The following is a 20,642-nucleotide window of genomic DNA, read 5'->3' as shown; positions in this document are numbered from 1 at the left end:
TTTAAGTGTCCAGTATTTTTGTGTAGATTTTACTTGACAGCCTGCTAAAATACTGGACTGTCTGACTGAATACTGAACACCCGGCAACCCTACTGTATTACCCTCTTTCTTACTGACCTTCTTTTATGCCCCTTATGCTTCCTAACCCTTGACACACAATTTGTGCATACATCAAACATGGAAAGTTATTGTTTTAAAGTAACAAGGCCCTTTTCTAAAGCAATATTTATTTACAATGAAGCCCACGTACTCAACATTGTACTTTTATATCATTTTATTATTTAAACATGCTAAAAGATTCCAAGAGAATAAATATTCCAAAAGAATCATCCATGATTTGAAAGGATAGGAATGGGACATGGATGGACAGCAATTCCAAGAAGATTACACAACCCTGTGTCCTCCATTGGATTGACCGTAATTTCATAAATATATCTGAAGCTGTGAAAAAATAGTATCTTATTTCCATTTTAAATGTCTATCTTTGATGACATTGCAGCTCTAAAAACTATAGCAATGCTACAGGTGACCACTTTGACCTTTTGTCTCCATAGGGTACTGCAATGCATTGTGTGCTTTCATTTTTGCTAGTGTTGTTACATGAGGCATCCACTAGATGGAGGTAAAACAGCATTGCTAGAAACCCATTGCGCATTCAGTGAATTTCCATGTAGTAACCTCCAATATCATAAAACAAGTGGAAACCAGCTAATAGTACATATAAAAACATGAGTGTTAGCCCAAGTTAAACCTAGACCACTTATATATTATTTATACTTGCATAATATGAATATTTTTTGTACCAAAAGGAATCAATGCTTAAATTATATCTGGAATAAATTAGTATTAGTAATAAATAGTCATATGTTTTGTAATATGCAATATTTTTTTGTGGTAGCTGGTACCAATAAATCAATAAACCCCTTGGTTGTCAAAAGCTATCCAATGTCCTGGCAGTCAAGGGGTTAAACCCTTGCATTAAAATCTATGCAACATAAGGTTTTGATTACTTTACATTTATTTATTATTAGTTATTAAAATATAATTTTACCAATTAATTATTCTGCATTTTTTTTTATATGAAATTAGGTTTTAGTGCTTTCACTACCATTAAAAAGTGATGTTTAAAACTGCAAAATGTTGGCATTCTGGCATCTGATGACTGCTAAATATTATTTGGCTTTTTTTTTTTTTTTTTAAAGAATGCTCCCTAATATGGTCCCTAATAAGTATATAAATAGAAATAATAAATAAAATTCCATTGTTGTTGAGATTAGAGGTAAGAATTCCATCCTGCTTATGGGTATGATATGTGATATGGGATGAAAGAATCACAACATGGACTGGATGACATTAGATATTATAATGGTGAAATTATTTTTATGCAGCAGCAACTGCCGCCATAACATGCCTGAAGATGGGATCTATCATAGCCTAAAAATGTCATTTTTAGTTAAAAAATGTGTTTATTTGTTATCTACTTTACAGTATAGGTATCATCAAGCTAAGAATGTATCTACAGATGAGCTATACGTAGGTGAGGCAGGGTCAGCAGAGGCTGTGACCCTATTAAGGAAAAAGCATTCATTATATCTTAAAGGATGATGATGGGTGTAGGGGACAGTAGGAATGCAGTCCCAGTTGCATCCATGGCCTACACAGGGGAGCGGGTGGACATGTGAGCTGCCATACAGTATGGGTTATATTGGGCAGTGTAAAGGTCTGAGGTTGGTGCATAGTTCTCAAGGGCTTGGGTCCTGTTTCCTCTTTTGGAACCGGCGGAACTTGTTTTGAATGGCCAAGGCTGCTTTCTCTGTCTCTGGAGCATTGAGGTCAATGTCAATTTCTTCTTCCACCTTCTCAGAGCTCTCGGCTTTGTCTACAGGATAAGAAATGTACATTTTAACAGCAGATAAGAAACTCTAAAATAATCTAGTACCTAACTCTAGTGTAGGCTTACTCATTCCCTAGGATAGCCTTCTGCTAATTCTCTTATTTGTCCTTACTACCTCTATTGGAAGTCTATTCCACACAGCAACCACTCTTACTTAAAAGAAGCACTATGCTCTGACCTATAATGACCCAAATAGAATAAGGGAGTCACTTCTGGGGGGTCCTGGAGATGTTGCTATCATGACTAAAGCTCATGCTTGTTGGTTTCTTCCATGTTCTGTCAGGTCTGCATTTTATTTAGAGGGCTTAACTCATATCCTGTTGTCCATAACAGCCCCCGAAAGTAAACTATGCCATGTAAATCAATCAAAAATAAATGAGCTAATCATGGATATCATTACTTGCTAGGAAACCAGATGATTAAAAAGGTAAAGTTATTGTACTTTAAATATACCAGAAACTATATTTAACCAGAACAAGTCAAGTATACAAATGTAACCATAATATACTTTATAAAAGCAACATTTTACTTCATAATACTTCTTATTTTTTGTTTGTTTTTTATATGGGACTTGTTCATATCAGCCAGTAAACGATACGTAGGTAACTATCATCTGTACACAAATGTGCACTTCCTGTTAGTTTAAATTTAAACATGCTTAAAGGGACAATAAAGCCCAAATTAAACTTAATGGTATTGGATTGATCGTTTTAAATCAATTCACAATTTACTTCTTTTATCAATTTTCCTAAGTTCTTTTGGTATAGAGTTATACTAGGTGAGCTCAGTAGCGTGCACGTGTCTTCAGCCATCTGGCAGCAATGCGTGCAACAATGTTCTAGCAATGTTATATATAGTTGCCCTTTGTTGTGCATAGTCTGCAAATATGGTCACTGAAATAAAATTTACTGAGACAAATTCCTCTCAAAACCGCTGCTTCTTAACTTTAAATGATGAGTCCTTTTTTTCTGATATTCCTGTTTTACCTTTTAGAAAGCATGCAAATGTGCTAATGAATCTTGGACAAATGTTTGTTTGTTCGTTTTAAATTTCGAATGTTTGTACAACATTCGTTTGCTGTAATAATAGTATTTCTAATGCTATCATTAATGGAAAATCGGAAATAACATTTGATTATCGAATTTTAATGGATTTTCATTCTTATCAACATTTGATTGTCCAAACGAATTACACTTTCAGCACCTTGAGATTTTTATATAAAATGTATACAAAATACATTCATTATTTATTTTACACCCTATTCTTGTAATTTAGATCTGAAAACTGGAGGTTTTCTAATTCTTAGAGGTGGGATTGCACATTGCAGATTTTTCAAGGCAAACTCTGCCATTACTAAAGATGACCACAGTTAGTGGGAGGGGAAAGATTAAAGAGCTATTTGGGGGGATTATGGAGGTTGGAGGGTTGAAGAGGATCACTACACTGCAGAAAAAAACAAATGTGTGTATAAATATATATATATATATATATATATATATATATATATATACATATATAAAATAATAATAAAAAAAAAAAACTTATCTGCATACTAGCAGACTGCCTGCCAGTACCTAAGATGGTGGTGACCAGTGGGGGGACTAGGCGCTAGCGACAAATTTAAACAATTATCCGATTGGTTGTTAATCCGGTGACCTCGCTGAGACACAGACCAATCAGGTTATGCAATAACTGCTGAGGGCAGATACGCTCCAGAGAGTTCTGTTCTAATCAGAGCCTTGGGTGCCGCAACCGCCTCTGGGAACCTAACCATGGGTCCACACATCATGATGTGTTTTTAAAGGTTCTCGGACAGAATGTGTGTGCGATGGATTCTAATCTGACAAACAAATGTCAGTTGGATAACAGTCCAGTCTGTCCGAGAACCTTTAAAAGCACGTTGTAGGGGGTGGGACCCATGGTTAGGTTCCCAGAGGTGGTTGCGTTGCCCGAGGCTCTGATTAGAACAGAACTCTCTGGAGCGTATCTGCCCTCGGCAATAATTGCATGATCTGATTGGTCCATGTCTCTGTGAGGTCACAACCAATCGTATAATGGTTTTAATTTGTCGTTAGCGCCTAGTGTGGGGGGTGAGGGAGGGAAGATAGTTGTTTAGGAGGGATCAGGTAGGGATCAGGGGGCGGGAGGTGTCAGTCTGAGGGTTTTATATATATATATATATATATATATGTACACTTATAAACACATATATAAATACACATGTATAAATTAAAGAAAATTTATGCTTACCTGATAAATTTATTTATTTCTTGACACGGTGAGTCCATGGTTCATCATAATTACTGGCCAGCAGGAGGAGGCAAAGAGCACCACAGCAAAGCTGTTAAATACCACTTCCCTTACCCACAACCCCCAGTCATTCGACCAAAGGGAAAAGAGAAAGGAAGTAACATAAGAGGCAGAGGTGCCTGAGGTTTATAGAACAATAAACTGTCTGAAAAATACAGGGCGGGCCGTGGACTCACTGTGTCAAGAAATAAATAAATTTATCAGGTAAGCATAAATTTTATTTTCTTTCTAATGACACGGTGAGTCCACGGATCATCATAATTACTGTTGGGAACCAATACCCTAGCCAGAGGACATGGATGATAAGGGAGGGGACAAGACAGTTAGCCTAAACGGAAGGCACCACTGCTTGAAGAACCTTTCTCCAAAAAAAGCCTCAGCTGAAGCAAAACTAACAAACTAGTAACATTGAGAAATAGTATGTAAAGATGACCAAGTGGCAGCTATGCAAATCTGATCCACAAAAGCTTAATATTTTAAGGCCCAAGAAGAAGAAACAGCCCTAATGGAATGAGCCGTAATTTTCTCAGGAGGCTGCTGTCCAGCAGACTCATATGCCAAACGAATAACCCTCATCAGCCAAAAAGAAAGAGAAGTAGCCATAGCTTTCTGACCCTTGCGCTTCCCAGAAAAAACAACAAACAAAGAAGAAGAAGACTGGCAAAAGTCTTTAGTCGCCTGCAAATAATATTTCAATGCACAAACCACATCCAGATTGTGCAACAAACGCTCCTTATGAGAATAAGGATTAGGAGACAAAGAAGGAACAACAAATTCTTGATTAATATTCCTATCCAAAACCACTTTGGGAAGGAAACCTAAGGCAGTACGCGGGACTAACTTATCAGAATGAAAAATAAGGTAAGGAGAATCACACTGCAAGGCCGAAAATTCAGAAACTCTCTAAACAGAAGAGAAAGCATAATGAAAACAAAACCTCCCAAGATAATAACTTTATATCTATGGAATGCATAGGCTCAAACGGAGTCTGTTTGTAAAACTTTAAGAATAAAGTTTAAACTCCAAAGTGGAGCAACTGTTTTAACCACTGGCCTGATTCTGACCAGGGCCTGACAAAAGGATTGGACATCTGGCACGTCCGCCAGATGCTTGAGCAGCAGAATGGATAGATCAAAGATCTGACCCTAGAGGGTACTGACAGAAAACCCTTTCTGGAGAAAAAACAAGATCCTTGGGATTCTGCCCTTACCCAAAGAATATCCATTTGACTCACACCAATAAAGATATTTACGCCATATCCTATGATAAATCCATCTCGTAACAGACTTACAAGCCTGAACCATGGTCTCAATGACCGATTCGAAAAAACACGCTTAGCTAAATCAAGCGCTCAACCTCCCAACAGAAGCTCTAGAGAAAGATCTGTGGATTAAGGAAGGGCCCTGAGGTAGAAGGAACCTCCTCAGAGGCAAACTCCAAAGTGAAAATAGACGATCTCTACTACGTCTACACACCAGGACCTGCGGAGACACTCAGAAGCTGAGATTCACCTAAGCTCTCTGCTACCTGATACGAGCAATAACTAACGGAAGGAGAGAAATGGAGAAAAAACAGGTAAATTAACCTGAAAACTCAAACAATCTCCAGAGCCTCTATTCAATCCGCTTGTGGATCCCTGGCCCTGAACCACACCTTGGAGTTTGGAAATCCGCCGAGATTTCCAAACTCCTCCGGATGGAGGACCCACTCCCCAGAAAAAGTCTGTCTGCTAATGGACATCCAGCACAGAAGCTGGATTCGAACCCAAAACCTTTACGAGCAAAACCCCAGCTAACGACCAGGCTACATTGGCTGCTTCTGATCCTGCTTCCAGATCGTCCCACCTGGAAATAGGATGGCCTAGGATAACCATTGTGGGCTTACGCCCGTTGAACCATCCTCTATGTCACTCTATGGCTTAGAGAAATCCATGCTTCTCCCTGATGATTGATGGAACCAGTGAGATAACATTGACTACTGGAAAACAAGATAAAGACTACTCAAGACAAGTCTCCAACCCTGAGTCTTCCAAAGGTCAGGGAGGCAAACTGCTTGTAAGGACTAAGTGGAGATCTGAGCCTATGGGGCCTATCTATCAAGCTCTGAATGGAGCTTGATGGCCCGTGTTTCTAGCGAGTCTTCAGGCTCACCAGAAACACAAGTTATGGAGCAGCGGTCACAAAGACTGCTGCTCCATAAACCTGTCCGCCTGCTCTGACAGGAATCACCGGAATTCAACCCGATCGAGTATGATCGGGTTGATTGACACCCCTGCTGGCGGCCCATTTTCCGCGAGTCTGCAGGGGGCAGCGTTGCACCAGCAGCTCTTGTGACCTGCTGGTGCAATGCTGAATATGGAGAGCGTATTGCTCTCCGCATTCAGCAATGTCTTGCGGACCTGTTCTGCACTGTCGGATCAGGTCTGCAAGACATTTGTTAAATTGGACTCTATGGCTCTGTTTTAGCTCTACCATGTAGAGCCTCAAAAATTATTTAAAACTCATAATAGTTTCTCTCCACGGAAATCCTTAGCAATGTGAAAGATTTATACGATCTTAAGAGAAAACAGAGAGCTATACTGAGTGCTTATGTTAAGCCACAATCAGTTCAGGAATAAGTCCTAAAGCAGGCTGATATCCATCCAATGCACTCACCCTAGGACGAATACTCCCCACTACGGGAGAGATTAATCTCGATCTATCCTTAGTGACAGATAGCAAGTCCTCCATTTTATGGAGAATAACAAGGAAATGATGTCCATGGATCAAAAGACCAATTCCCTACATACTCTTCTCTAAATAGGCTTTCCTTGTAGTCAGAGCATTAACCAAACTGAACTACCTCACCGGCCTAACTAAAGCTGCTGGAAAGATAAAACAAATACAACTGCAGCCACATCCAAAACTACCAACTTTCTGGTTGCAAAGTGGAAACTATCTAGCGGACCACAAGCACTTCCCTGTTGACCGGACAGAAAAAATAAAATCAGAGGAGTTAACTACTCTCCCAAATCCTCTTAAAGAGAGAGAGAGGAATAAGACCTAGATTATCTGAACTCAGATAGAAAGTTTTCCTAATAGAGAATCTATCAAGGTCCTCAATAATTATCATAGACAGGGGAAAATAACTCATCTCCAGATTTAATTCCCAATCATGGGAAAGGATAGTGGGCAAAATTTCAGAAAACAGAGAAATTGACAGAGTTTTAAAAGAGCAATAAAGCCCATACTTCAGGTCTAAGAATGTTATAGACAAACCCTCTTGGACTAAAGGAAAAAAGTTAAAAAAGGCAATACCTGACTGAAGGTAAACCTAGATCCCTTTCCCAAACTGGAACTGGGATAATCACTCCTAAACTGCAGAGACTCCAAAGGAGAAAACTGTCTCTGGGAGGAATACTAAAGTTGGTCGTATAGCATAAAGAGGAAAGAAAAAAACTTCCCTGGGCGAAAAGAAGAACAACCTCTCTTCACAAAGTAGAAGGATGCATCTGCCAGGCCAAGATCAAACCTTGAAAGAAAAAACACCAGAGGCATGGATCTGGAGGAACTTAGGATTGAATCTTCCACTGCAGAAACTATAAGACCTAGGTGGTTTCTGCTGACCTATCACAGCAAACCTGGAAAACAATGCATTGCTCCAAAAACCCTATATTGCGCCTGCCAGCTCATGGATCCGTAAGGAACATCTATCTCCCATAGAGATCGAAATACTCTGTGCCATAGCAGCACAGTCCAGTAGGACATATGGAAAACAGGGAGTATCCTAAATATTCCTGAGAAAATTTCCACAGTCCATCTATAGACACTTCCTCATAAGAAGGAACATGATAATGGACCTATCCATGGTTGACAAAAACAGGCCTATCAATGTCGTCCAAGTAGCTAATACCTCCTTTATCAGTACATGAGGAGAAAAAGCATACATCTGAAGGATACCCCTCAGTATTAGACAAAGGAATTATACCATCCGCATCTGAGATTCTGCCCTCTCTTCTTACCCGACTTAGGGTAGAGAGCAGTCTGAGAAGCCAAGCAAAAAACTTACTATCTGAAAAACTTTAAATTTTAAAGTCCTCTTGCGTTTATCCCTGAAGGTAAGAGGAATAAAACAGGTCAAACCACAGATACAGCAGAAGATACCTGAGCTGCAGAATCTGTAGGCAAATATACTCCCCCAGGAAATAAAGAGGAACTGCAGGGCACTGCATGTGACACCAGTTAAACTTGTCGCGCTAAAGGAGAAGCTGTTCTGCACAGCATCATCCAAGGAGACATTGGGCCCAGAGGATAAAACAAGCTTTTAGCCACCAAAATGCTTAGAAAAAACCACAGCAACACCCCTGTCCTGTTAATATACTATAACTGACAGGAAAAGTATGAGTGAAAGCTGTAAGTTGTAACTCAAGTCATCCTACTCACATAAGAACAGAATTCTGATGTATTAAAAAATGCCCATCAAACAGACTTAAGCCCACATAGGCTCTTATAGGCTGTAGCACTATAGGCTGGATTTTAATCAAAATAAATTAAAACATAGTGGCCTCTAAAAATAAAAATATATTATAGGATAAAGATTCCTGATTTAGGCCTAGATTACAAGTTTTGCGTAACACCTGCAAAAAAGCATCTTAAAACTCCTTAACGCAGCCCCATTGATTCCTATTGGGAAATAAAATTTATGTCCACACCTAACACCCTAACATGAACCCCGAGTCTAAACACCCCTAATCTTACACTTATTAACCCCTAATCTGCCGCCCCGACATCGCCGACACCTGCATTATATTATTAATTCCTAATCTGCTGCTCCAGACACCGCCGCCACCTACATTATACTTATGAACCCCTAATCTGCTGCACCAAACATCGCCGACACCTACATTATATTTATTAACCCATAATCTGCCGCCCCCAATGTCGCCGCAACCTACCTACATTTATTAACCCCTAATCTTACGTCCCCAACGTCGCCGCAACTATATTAAAGTTATTAACCCCTAAACCTCAGTCTAACCCTAACCCTAACACCCCCTAACTTAAATATAATTACAATAAATCTAAATAAATATTCCTATCATTAAATAAATTATTCCTATTTAAAACTAAATACTTACCTTTAAAATAAACCCTAATCTAGCTACAATATAACTAATAATTACATTGTAGCTATCTAAAGGTTTATTTTTATTTTACAGGCAAGTTTGTATTTATTTTAACTAGGTAGAATAGTTATTAAATAGTTATTAACTATTTAATAACTACCTAGCTAAAATAAATACAAAAGTACCTGTAAAATAAAACCTAACCTAAGTTACACTAACACCTAACACTACACTATAATTAAATAAATTAACTAAATTAAATACAATTAACTAAATGAAATGAAATTAGCTAAAGTACAAAAACAAACAAACACTAAATTACAGAAAATAATAAACAAATTACAGATATTTAAACTAATTACACCTAATCTAATAGCCCTATTTAAATAAAATAAAAACCCTAGCCTAAACTAAACTACCAATAGCCCTTAAAAGGGGCTTTTGCGGGGCATTGTCCCAAAGTAATCAGCTCTTTTACCTGTAAAAAAATATAAAAAACAACCCCCCGAACAGTAAAACCTACCACCCACACAACGAACCCCCAAATAAAATACTATTTAAAAAAACCTAAGCTCCCCATTGCCCTGAAAAGGGCATTTGGATGGGAATTGCCCTTAAAAGGGCAGTTAGCTCTTTTGCAGGCCCCAAGTCCCTAACCTAAAAATAAAACCCACCCAATACACCCTTAAAAAAACCTAACACTAACCCCCTGAAGATTCACTTACCGGGAGAAGTCTTCATCCAAGCCGGGCTGAAGTCCTCAACGAAGCCGGGAGAAGTCTTCATCCAAGCCGGGCGAAGTGGTCCTCCAGACGGGCAGAAGTCTTCATCCAGACGGCATCTTCTAACTTCATACATCTGGCGAAGAGCGGGGCCATCTTCAAGACATTCTACGCGGAGAATCCTCTTCATCCAATGACTAAAGCTGAATGAAGGTACCTTTAAGTGACGTCATCCAAGATGGCGTCCCTTAGATTCCGATTGGCTGATAGAATTCTATCAGCTAATCGGAATTAAGGTAGAAAAAATCCTATTGGCTGATGCAATCAGCCAATAGGATTGAAGTTCAATCCTATTGGCTGATCCAATCAGCCAATAGGATTGAGCTTGCATTCTATTGGCTGATTGGAACAGCCAATAGAATGCGAGCTCAATAACTACTGACTTTTAAATGCGTTAGGGGTCTTGACAGGGTAGGGTGTACCGCTCACTTTTTGGCCTCCCAGGACAGACTCATAATATCAGCGCTATAGAAGTCCCATAGAAAAAGACTTTACGAAGTTTACGTAACTCGTTTTGCGGTAAGGCCAAAGAAGTGTGCGGTGCCCCTAAATCTGCAAGACTCGTAATACCAGTGGGCGTGGGACCTCTTAACGCTGCTTTTTTACCCTAACGCACAACTCGCAATCTAGCCATTAGTGTTTATTAGGAAATGAAAACAGCAGGAATAAAGCCCTTATGACTGTACTCTTGCATTTTCCCTTTAAATATGAATGGTTGTTAAAATGAATCACAAAAAAATATAAGACACGCAGCAAACATTGCAGGAGTCTTCCAGAGGAATCAATCTATCAACCCCTCGCAAGCGGCTCAGAGGGAGAGCCAAAAATGGCGATTCCCCGCCACAACTAAAGGAAGAAAACGGAACTCTTCAGCATAAACTACGAGAGAAGAAAGAGATGAAGTGCGCAGCATAATTATCTTGCGCCTCAACCTGTCACCGCCGCCATTGAAGGTCCGATAAAGAGAGCGTATCAAAAACACACAGTGAGCACAAAAACACATAAACTCTGAAGGAAGCCCAACACAGCGCCGCTCAGCAAATAAAGAGCACACTCTTACTCCTAGCATTCACTGTATAGCAGGACTAAAATTCAATCTAGATATAGGAGCTCAGTCCAAAAAAACATGAGTAACTGCACTCAGTTTGCCCAGAAATTTCCATTAACCCCTAATGAGCCCTATAACATAAACAGGGAATACTCCATAAAGTATAATCCCCTACTCTCCTGGTCACCAGTACCTGCAACCTGCCTGAAATATAATATCCCAGGATATATACATGTCCCAAGAATTGCAGTCTATTTTCTGACGTGCAAGTCCCCCATAATTATAGAAGACTGAGCACTTACCTGCATCTCGCCGTCTGGCAGGGGGACAGCCCACCCAGCATGAGAGAATGTCGCTCCTCACAGAGGCCTGTGAAAAAAAGAAAGACCGAGTAAACTTACTAAGGCTTTCTATACCAGGGCAGCAGCATGTTAGAAAAACACAGCAAAGTCCACTTTACAAGTTCCTAACTGCTTTAAAGCTACCACAGCCCTACTAAAGAGACTAACGTGGAGTACAGCTAGACCCAGATTGTGATGGAAGGCAGAGCAATCCTGCCCTGACTTCAAACTAATTAAAAAGAAAAATCTTGATAGAAGAATCTTAATCAGGACACCTAATTACTTTACCACCTCCTTGCAACAGGCAAAGAGAATGACTGGGGGTTGTGGGTAAGGGGAGTGATATTTAACAGCTTTGCTGTGGTGCTCTTTGCATCCTCCGGCTGGCCAGGAGTGATATTTCCCAACAGTAATTATGAAGATCCGTGGACTCACTGTGTCATTAGAAATATATATATATATATATATATATATATATATATATATATATATATATATATATATATATATATATATATATATATTGATCAAAGAGACAAAAATAGTAAACCAAATCCTGCATCCCCCTATTAAAGGGACACTGAACCCAATTTTTTTCTTTCATGATTCATATAGAGCATGATATTTTAAGCAACTTTCTAATTTACTCCTATTATCAAATGTTCTTTATTCTCTTGGTATCTTTATTTGAAATGCAAGAATGTAAGTTTAGATGCCTGCCCATTTTTGCTGAACAACCTAGGTTGTCCTTGCTGATTGGTGGATAAATTCATCCACCAATCAAAAACTGCTGTCCAGAGTACTGAACCAAGAAAAAAGCTTAGATGCCTTATTTTTCAAATAAAGATAGCATGTGAACGAAGAAACATTGAAAATAGGAGTAAATTAGGAAGTTGCTTAAAATTGCATGCTCTATCTGAATCACAAAAGAAAAAAATTGGGTTCAGTGTCCCTTTAAATAATTAAATTGATCAAAGAGATAAAATTAGTAAACCAAATCCTGCACCCCCCTATTAAAGAGATAGATAGAGGCGCCTCATGGGACAGTATCGTACCAAACAGGGAGGTCACACAGTGAGACGACACGTAATTTGATATACTCACAAAGGTGGCGGCATATGAGGATGCCTAGTAGAGCGGGACGGGACTTTAGGTCGCCCGACAGACAAACACTGCAGTACGTTGAGAAGTCAGGTCACGGGGCCCGTTCAGCCAATCGGCGGCCACAAACATTCGGCATCAAACGTGGGAGCTGTTCCGGGAATAGCCAATGTCAGGCTTCACAGATGGAAGGCATGTAATTTTAAACAATTTTCCTTTTAGACAGCAGATCAGCATATTGTCTCTCTCACAGGTTCCCCTGTGAGAGAGACAATATGCTGATCTGCTGTCTAAAAGGAAAATTGTTTAAAATTACATGCCTTCTATCTGTGAAGCCTGACATTGGCTATTCCCGGAACAGCTCCCACGTTTGATGCCGACTGTTTGTGGCCGCCGATTGGCTGAACGGGCCCCGTGACCTGACTTCTCAACGTACTGCAGTGTTTGTCTGTCGGGCGACCTAAAGTCCCGTCCCGCTCTACTAGGCATCCTCATATGCCGCCACCTTTGTGAGTATATCAAATTACGTGTCGTCTCACTGTGTGACATCCCTGTTTGGTACAATACTGTCCCATGAGGCGCCTCTATCTATCTCTTTGATCATACAGGTGTCCATTATCACTATACAAGAGTGCTGCCTGCTCCTCCGGAAGACACTGGGAACCTCCACTATTTGAACGTCTTTGGGAACTTTGCGCACCTCACATACGGCTAGATTTAAAGTTTTGTCGGTAACGACCCGAAAAACTAACGCCGGCTTTTTTCTGGCCGCACCATAAAAATAACTCTGGTATTGAGAGTCCACATAAAGGCTGCGTTAGGCTCCAAAAAAGGAGCGTAGAGCATTTTTAACGCAGCTTCAACTCTCGATACCAGAGTTGCTTACGGACGCGGCCAGCCTCAAAAACGTGCTCGTGCACGATTCTCCCATAGGAAACAATGGGGCTGTTTGAGCTGAAAAAAAAACCTAACACCTGCAAAAAAGCCGCGTTCAGCTCCTAACGCAGCCCCATTGTTTGCTATGCGGTAACACTTCCTACGTCTGCACCTAACACTCTAACATGTACCCCGAGTCTAAACACCCCTAACCTTACACTTATTAACCCCTAATCTACCGCCCCCGCTATCGCCGACCCCTGCATATTATTATTAACCCCTAATCTGCCGCTCCATAAACCGCCGCTACTTACATTATCCCTATGTACCCCTAATCTGCTGCCCTAACATCGCCGACCCCTATATTATATTTATTAACCCCTAATCTGCACCCCACAATGTCGCCTCCACCTGCCTACACTTATTAACCCCTAATCTGCCGACCAGACCTGAGCGCTACTATAATAAAGTTATTAACCCCTAATCTGCCTCACTAACCCTATAATAAATAATATTAACTCCAATCTGCCCTCCCTAACATCGCCGACACCTAACTTCAATTATTAACCCCTAATCTGCCGACTAGAGCTCACCGCTATTCTAATAAATGTATTAACCCCTAAAGCTAAGTCTAACCCTAACACTAACACCCCCCTAAGTTAAATATAATTTTAATCTAACGAAATTAATTAACTCTTATTAAATAAATTATTCCTAATTAAAGCTAAATACTTACCTGTAAAATAAATCCTAATATAGCTACAATATAAATTATAATTATATTATAGCTATTTTAGGATTAATATTTATTTTACAGGTAACTTTGTATATATTTTAACCAGGTACAATAGCTATTAAATAGTTAAGAACTATTTAATAGCTAAAATAGTTAAAATAATTACAAATTTACCTGTAAAAGAAATCCTAACCTAAGTTACAATTAAACCTAACACTATACTATCAATAAATTAATTAAATAAACTACCTACAATTACCTACAATTAAACCTAACACTACACTATCAATACATTAATTAAATACAATTCCTACAAATAAATACAATTAAATAAACTTGCTAAAGTACAAAAAATAAAAAAGAACTAAGTTACAAAAAAAAAAAATATTTACAAACATAAGAAAAATATTACAATTTTAAACTAATTACACCTACTCTAAGCCCCCTAATAAAATAACAAAGCCCCCCAAAATAAAAAAATGCCCTACCCTATTCTAAATAACTAAAGTTCAAAGCTCTTTTACCTTACCAGCCCTGAACAGGGCCCTTTGCGGGGCATGCCCCAAGAAGTTCAGCTCTTTTGCCTGTAAAAAAAAAAATACAATACCCAAGCCCCCCAACATTACAACCCACCACCCACATACCCCTAATCTAACCCAAACCCCCCTTAAATAAACCTAAAACTAAGCCCCTGAAGATCTTCCTACCTTATCTTCACCATACCAGGTTCACCGATCCGTCCTGAAGAGCTCCTCCGATGTCCTGATCCAAGCCCAAGCGGGGGGCTGAAGAGGTCCATGATCCGGATGAAGTCTTCATCCAAGCGGGAGCTGAAGAGGTCCATGATCCGGATGAAGTCTTCTATCAACGGCATCTTCAATCTTCTTTCTTCCGGATCCATCTTGCAGACCTCCGACGCGGAACATCCTGCTGGCCCGACGGACTAACGACGAATGACGGTTCCTTTAAGGGACGTCATCCAAGATTGCGTCCCTCGAATTCCGATTGGCTGATAGGATTCTATCAGCCAATCGGAATTAAGGTAGGAAAATTCTGATTGGCTGATGGAATCAGCCAATCAGATTCAAGTTCAATCAGCCAATAGAATGCAAGCTCAATCTGATTGGCTGATTGGATCAGCCAATCGGATTGAACTTGATTCTGATTGGCTGATTCCATCAGCCAATCAGAATATTCCTACCTTAATTCCGATTGGCTGATAGAATCCTATCAGCCAATCGGAATTCGAGGGACGCCATCTTGGATGACGTCCCTTAAAGGAACCGTCATTCGTCGTTAGTCCGTCGGGCCAGCAGGATGTTCCGCGTCGGAGGTCTGCAAGATGGATCCGGAAGAAAGAAGATTGAAGATGCCGTTGATAGAAGACTTCATCCGGATCATGGACCTCTTCAGCTCCCGCTTGGATGAAGACTTCATCCGGATCATGGACCTCTTCAGCCCCCCGCTTGGGCTTGGATCAGGACATCGGAGGAGCTCTTCAGGACGGATCGGTGAACCTGGTATTGTGAAGATAAGGTAGGAAGATCTTCAGGGGCTTAGTGTTAGGTTTATTTAAGGGGGGTTTGGGTTAGATTAGGGGTATGTGGGTGGTGGGTTGTAATGTTGGGGGGCTTGGGTATTGTATTTTTTTTTACAGGCAAAAGAGCTGAACTTCTTGGGGCATGCCCCGCAAAGGGCCCTGTTCAGGGATGGTAAGGTAAAAGAGCTTTGAACTTTAGTTATTTAGAATAGGGTAGGGCATTTTTTTATTTTGGGGGGCTTTGTTATTTTATTAGGGGGCTTAGAGTAGGTGTAATTAGTTTAAAATTGTTGTAATATTTTTCTTATGTTTGTAAATATTTTTTTATTTTTTGTAACTTAGTTCTTTTTTATTTTTTGTACTTTAGCAAGTTTATTTAATTGTATTTATTTGTAGGAATTGTATTTAATTAATTTATTGATAGTGTAGTGTTAGGTTAATTGTAGGTAATTGTAGGTAGTTTATTTAATTAATTAATTAATTTATTGATAGTATAGTGTTAGATTTAATTGTAACTTAGGTTAGGATTTCTTTTACAGGTAAATTTGTAATTATTTTAACTATTTTAGCTATTGTACCTGGTTAAAATAAATACAAAGTTACCTGTAAAATAAATATTAATCCTAAAATAGCTATAATATAATTATAATTTATATTGTAGCTATATTAGGATTTATTTTACAGGTAAGTATTTAGCTTTAATTAGGAATCATTTATTTAATAAGAGTTAATTAATTTCGTTAGATTAAAATTATATTCAATTTAGGGGGGTGTTAGTGTTAGGGTTAGATTTAGCTTTAGGGGTTAATACATTTATTAGAATAGCGGTGAGCTCCGGTCGGCAGATTAGGGGTTAATAATTGAAGTTAGGTGTCGGCGATATTAGGGAGGGCAGATTAGGGGTTAATACTATTTATTATAGGGTTAGTGAGGCGGATTAGGGGTTAATAACTTTATTATAGTAGCGCTCAGGTCCGGTCGGCAGATTAGGGGTTAATAAGTGTAGGCAGGTGGAGGCGACGTTGAGGGGGGCAGATTAGGGGTTAATAAATATAATACAGGGGTCGGCGGTGTTAGGGGCAGCAGATTAGGGGTACATAAGGATAACGTAGGTGGCGGCGCTTTGCGGTCGGCAGATTAGGGGTTAATAAGTGTAGGTAGGTGGAGGCGACGTTGTGGGGGGCAGGTTAGGGGTTAATAAATATAATACAGGGGTCGGCGGTGTTAGGGGCAGCAGATTAGGGGTATATAAGGATAACGTAGGTGGCGGTCGGCAGATTAGGGGTTAAAAAAATTTATTCGAGTGTCGGCGATGTGGGGGGACCTCGGTTTAGGGGTACATAGGTAGTTTATGGGTGTTAGTGTACTTTAGAGCACAGTAGTTAAGAGCTTTATAAACCGGCGTTAGCCAGAAAGCTCTTAACTACTGACTTTTTTCCTGCGGCTGGAGTTTTGTCGTTAGATGTCTAACGCTCACTTCAGAAACGACTCTAAATACCGGAGTTAGAAAAATCCCATTGAAAAGATAGGATACGCAATTGACGTAAGGGGATCTGCGGTATGGAAAAGTCGCAGCTGAAAAGTGAGCGTTAGACCCTATTTTGAGTGACTCCAAATACCGGCGGTAGCCTAAAACCAGCGTTAGGAGCCTCTAACGCTGGTTTTCACGGCTAACGCCAAACTCCAAATCTAGGCCATAGAGACTTTCTCCACTCTATATTTATTGTTGTCAACCCCCTATTAAGCAATTCAAATACAGTTACAGGACACCTCCCCTCTCAAGAACAAAACTATATATATACATAATTCTCTTAATAGAATAAATCAAAGTGCTTTATTAGGGCAAAAAAACTAATTCAACAAAGCCTATATCAGGGATTCCTGAATAATCTGTAAACCGGTATAAGCGCTTTAAATATCATAGTCAGTCGGTTAAGGTCTTTTCAGGACTGCTGATATTTAAAGCGCTTATACCGGTTTATAGATTATTCAGGGATCCCTGATATAGGCTTTGTTGAATTAGTTTTTTGCCCTAATAAAGCACTTTGATTTATTCTATTAAGAGAATTATGTATATATATTGTTTTGTTCTTGAGAGGGGAGGTGTCCTGTAACTGTATTTGAATTGCTTAATAGGGGGGTGCAGGATTTGGTTTACTAATTTTATCTCTTTGATCAATTTAATTATTTAAAGGGACACTGAACCCATTTTTTTTGTGATTCAGATAGAGCATGCAATTTTAAGCAACTTTCTAATTAACTCCTATTATAACATTTTCTTCATTCTCTTGGTATGTTTATTTGAAAAGCAAGAATGTAAGTTTAGATGCCAGCCCATTTTTGTTGAACAACCTGGGTTGTCCTTGCTGATTGGACAGCATTAATAAACAAGTGCTGTCCATGGTCCTGAACCAAAAATTTGCTGGCTCCTCAGCTTAGATGCCTTCTTTTAAAAAAAAGATAGCAAAAGAACGAAGAAAATTTGATAATAGAAGTAAATTAAAAAGTTGCTTAAAATTGCATGCTCTATCTGAATCATGAAATAAAAAATTTGGTTTCAGTGTCCTTTTAAACTACCTGCACCAGGAACACCATGAGTAACTATATATGTGGTGCCCTGTCCCTAGCTATCTATATCCCCACTAGCTGGTAACAAGATTTATATATATACGTTTGAGTCCTTTCCAGTCAACTACCTTTTAACTTGAAAAAAACATTTTTTTTATTTTAATGTGTTATAAAGTGTTTTACTTTGTTCTGAATAAATATTTTTAATTCCAATGTTCTTCACTTGGAAGAAAATGTTCTTTGTTTTTTTTTCTAGATATGTATCTGTATATATCTATATCTGTATATATTCATATATATATATATATATAATATTTATATTGTACAAAAAAAATCATCAGATATAGAAAAAATATATTTAAAAATAAAAAGAACATTTAATTCTATGTGCAGAACATTAGAATGTAAAATACTCATAATAGCGCTGTAGGTCTAGCTAATGGTAAACTCTGAGTTGTTGTCAGCATTATCTAGACAGTTCAAATATGTTATTCTCCATTTTTGTAAAATATTCTGCAAGTCTTTCTAACTCTAGGGTTGTTTATAATCTTATCAAATGATGTATCCACAAAAATCCCCATAAACCTTAAAGGGACACTAAGCCCAAAACATTTCTTTCATGATTCAGCTAGAGAATACAATTTTAAAAAACATTCCAATTTACTTCTATTATCTAATTTGCTTCATTTTTTATTTATCCTTTGTTAAATAAATAACAATGCAAATGAGTGAGCCAATCACATAAGGCATCTATGTGCAGCCGCAATCAGCAACTACTGAGCCTATCTAGATATGATCTTCAACAAAGGATATCAAAAGAATGAAGCAAATTAGATACTAGAAGTAAATTAGAAAGTTGTTTAAAATTGCATTCTCTATCTAAATCATGAGAGAGAAAAAAATTGGGTTTCATGTCCCTTTAATGGCGAATTTTGTAGAAAAATCATTTACAGTTTGTATTTTGATTATAAAACCTGGAAATATAGGGACATTTTCCACCAAAATAATAATGAATAAATGGTAAAGTGCTGCCACTAAACAATATAAATAGTTTATTGTGATTGTGTCAACATTACAAATGGTTAATGGGCAGCCATTAACATGCCTTTAATTATTAAATGACCCTTTAACTTTGCTGTTTACTAGTCCTTATGCTTTGCAATCCTCGGCTTTTCATTCCACACCAAATGACTATAATGTTAATTTAAGATTGTAGCTCCTGAAAATACTAGATTTCAATACAATGGTTAATGCTATACATATTCAATTATTTGCTCTTGCAACAAGGAAACTTTATTTTACATGATGTTGTGGTACATGACAAAAGCCTTGCAGAGTCTCTCATACCTTTCTGCTCATTCCTGGAGGTTTGGTTTGGAGACGGAAGTTCACTGTTTGCTCTGAACTGTAAAAAGAATAAAGAGTGTGAATAACACAATGGAGTAAGATACTAAATACTTGTTATACCCTACAATAATCTTGTCAACATCCCACAATGCACTTGTGCTGAGTCACTGCACCAGAATCTGATTTCACTGGGAAAATATGTTATTATTTTAAAGTCAAAAGCAGGTATTTCTTGTATGTGTGTGTGTGTATGTGTATATATATATATATATATATATATATATATATGTGTCTGTGTATGTATGTATGTATATATATATATATATATATATATATATACCTCCAAGCAAAGAAAAAATATGTGCTGTTCAGTGGGTGTCTGTTTGGAGTTTGTATTCAGTATTAGGTTAGGGATCCCTTATTTCCAGATATCTCACTTATACCCCCAAAGTCATTTACATTTATTTGTCCAAATTATTTGGTGCATAGTAAGAGGTGAAGTAGGTGCTTGGTGCATAGTAAGAGGTGAAGCAGGTGTGTGGTACTTATTAAAAGGTAAAGCAGGTTATTGGTGCACAGTAAGAGGTGAAGCAGGTGCTTGGTGCATAGTAAGAGGTGAAGCAGGTGCTTGGTGCATAGTAAGAGGTGATGCAGGTGCTTGGTGCTTAGTAAGAGGTGAAGCAGGTGCTTGGTGCTTAGTAAGAGGTGAAGCAGGTGCTTGGTGCATAGTAAGAGGCAAAGTAGGTGCTTGGTGCTTAGTTAGAGGTGAAGTAGGTGCTTGGTGCATAGTAAGAGGTGAAGTAGGTGCTTGGTGCTTAGTTAGAGGTGAAGTAGGTGCTTGGTACATAGTAAGAGGTGAAGTAGGTGTTTGGTGCATAGTAAGGGGTGAAGTAGGTGCTTGGTACATAGTAAGAGGTGAAGTAGGTGCTTGGTGCATAGTAAGGGGTGAAGTAGGTGTTTGGTGCTTAGTAAGAGGTGAAGTAGGTGCTTGGTGC

General features: G+C 38.7%; 1 protein-coding gene and 1 pseudogene across 1 annotated transcript in view; both read right to left on the bottom strand.

The window, feature by feature from the left end:
• Positions 1-256: 256 nt before the first annotated feature.
• Positions 257-20,642, bottom strand: part of PCP4L1 (Purkinje cell protein 4 like 1) — a 148,871-nt gene continuing 128,485 nt past the window's right edge. Inside the window, exons 2-3 of the mRNA XM_053704688.1 lie at positions 19,648-19,705; positions 257-1,879 (exon numbers count right to left, since the gene is read on the bottom strand). Of these exons, the coding sequence (XP_053560663.1) occupies positions 1,743-1,879; positions 19,648-19,705 (195 nt within the window). The 3' untranslated portion in view covers positions 257-1,742. The remainder of the gene's footprint in view (positions 1,880-19,647; positions 19,706-20,642) is intronic.
• LOC128646357 (uncharacterized) lies at positions 6,669-6,778 on the bottom strand (annotated as a pseudogene).

This window comes from Bombina bombina, chromosome 1, assembly GCF_027579735.1.
Source record: "Bombina bombina isolate aBomBom1 chromosome 1, aBomBom1.pri, whole genome shotgun sequence".
Classification (NCBI taxonomy): Eukaryota; Metazoa; Chordata; class Amphibia; order Anura; family Bombinatoridae; genus Bombina; species Bombina bombina.
This window is presented reverse-complemented; position numbering and strand designations above follow the sequence as displayed.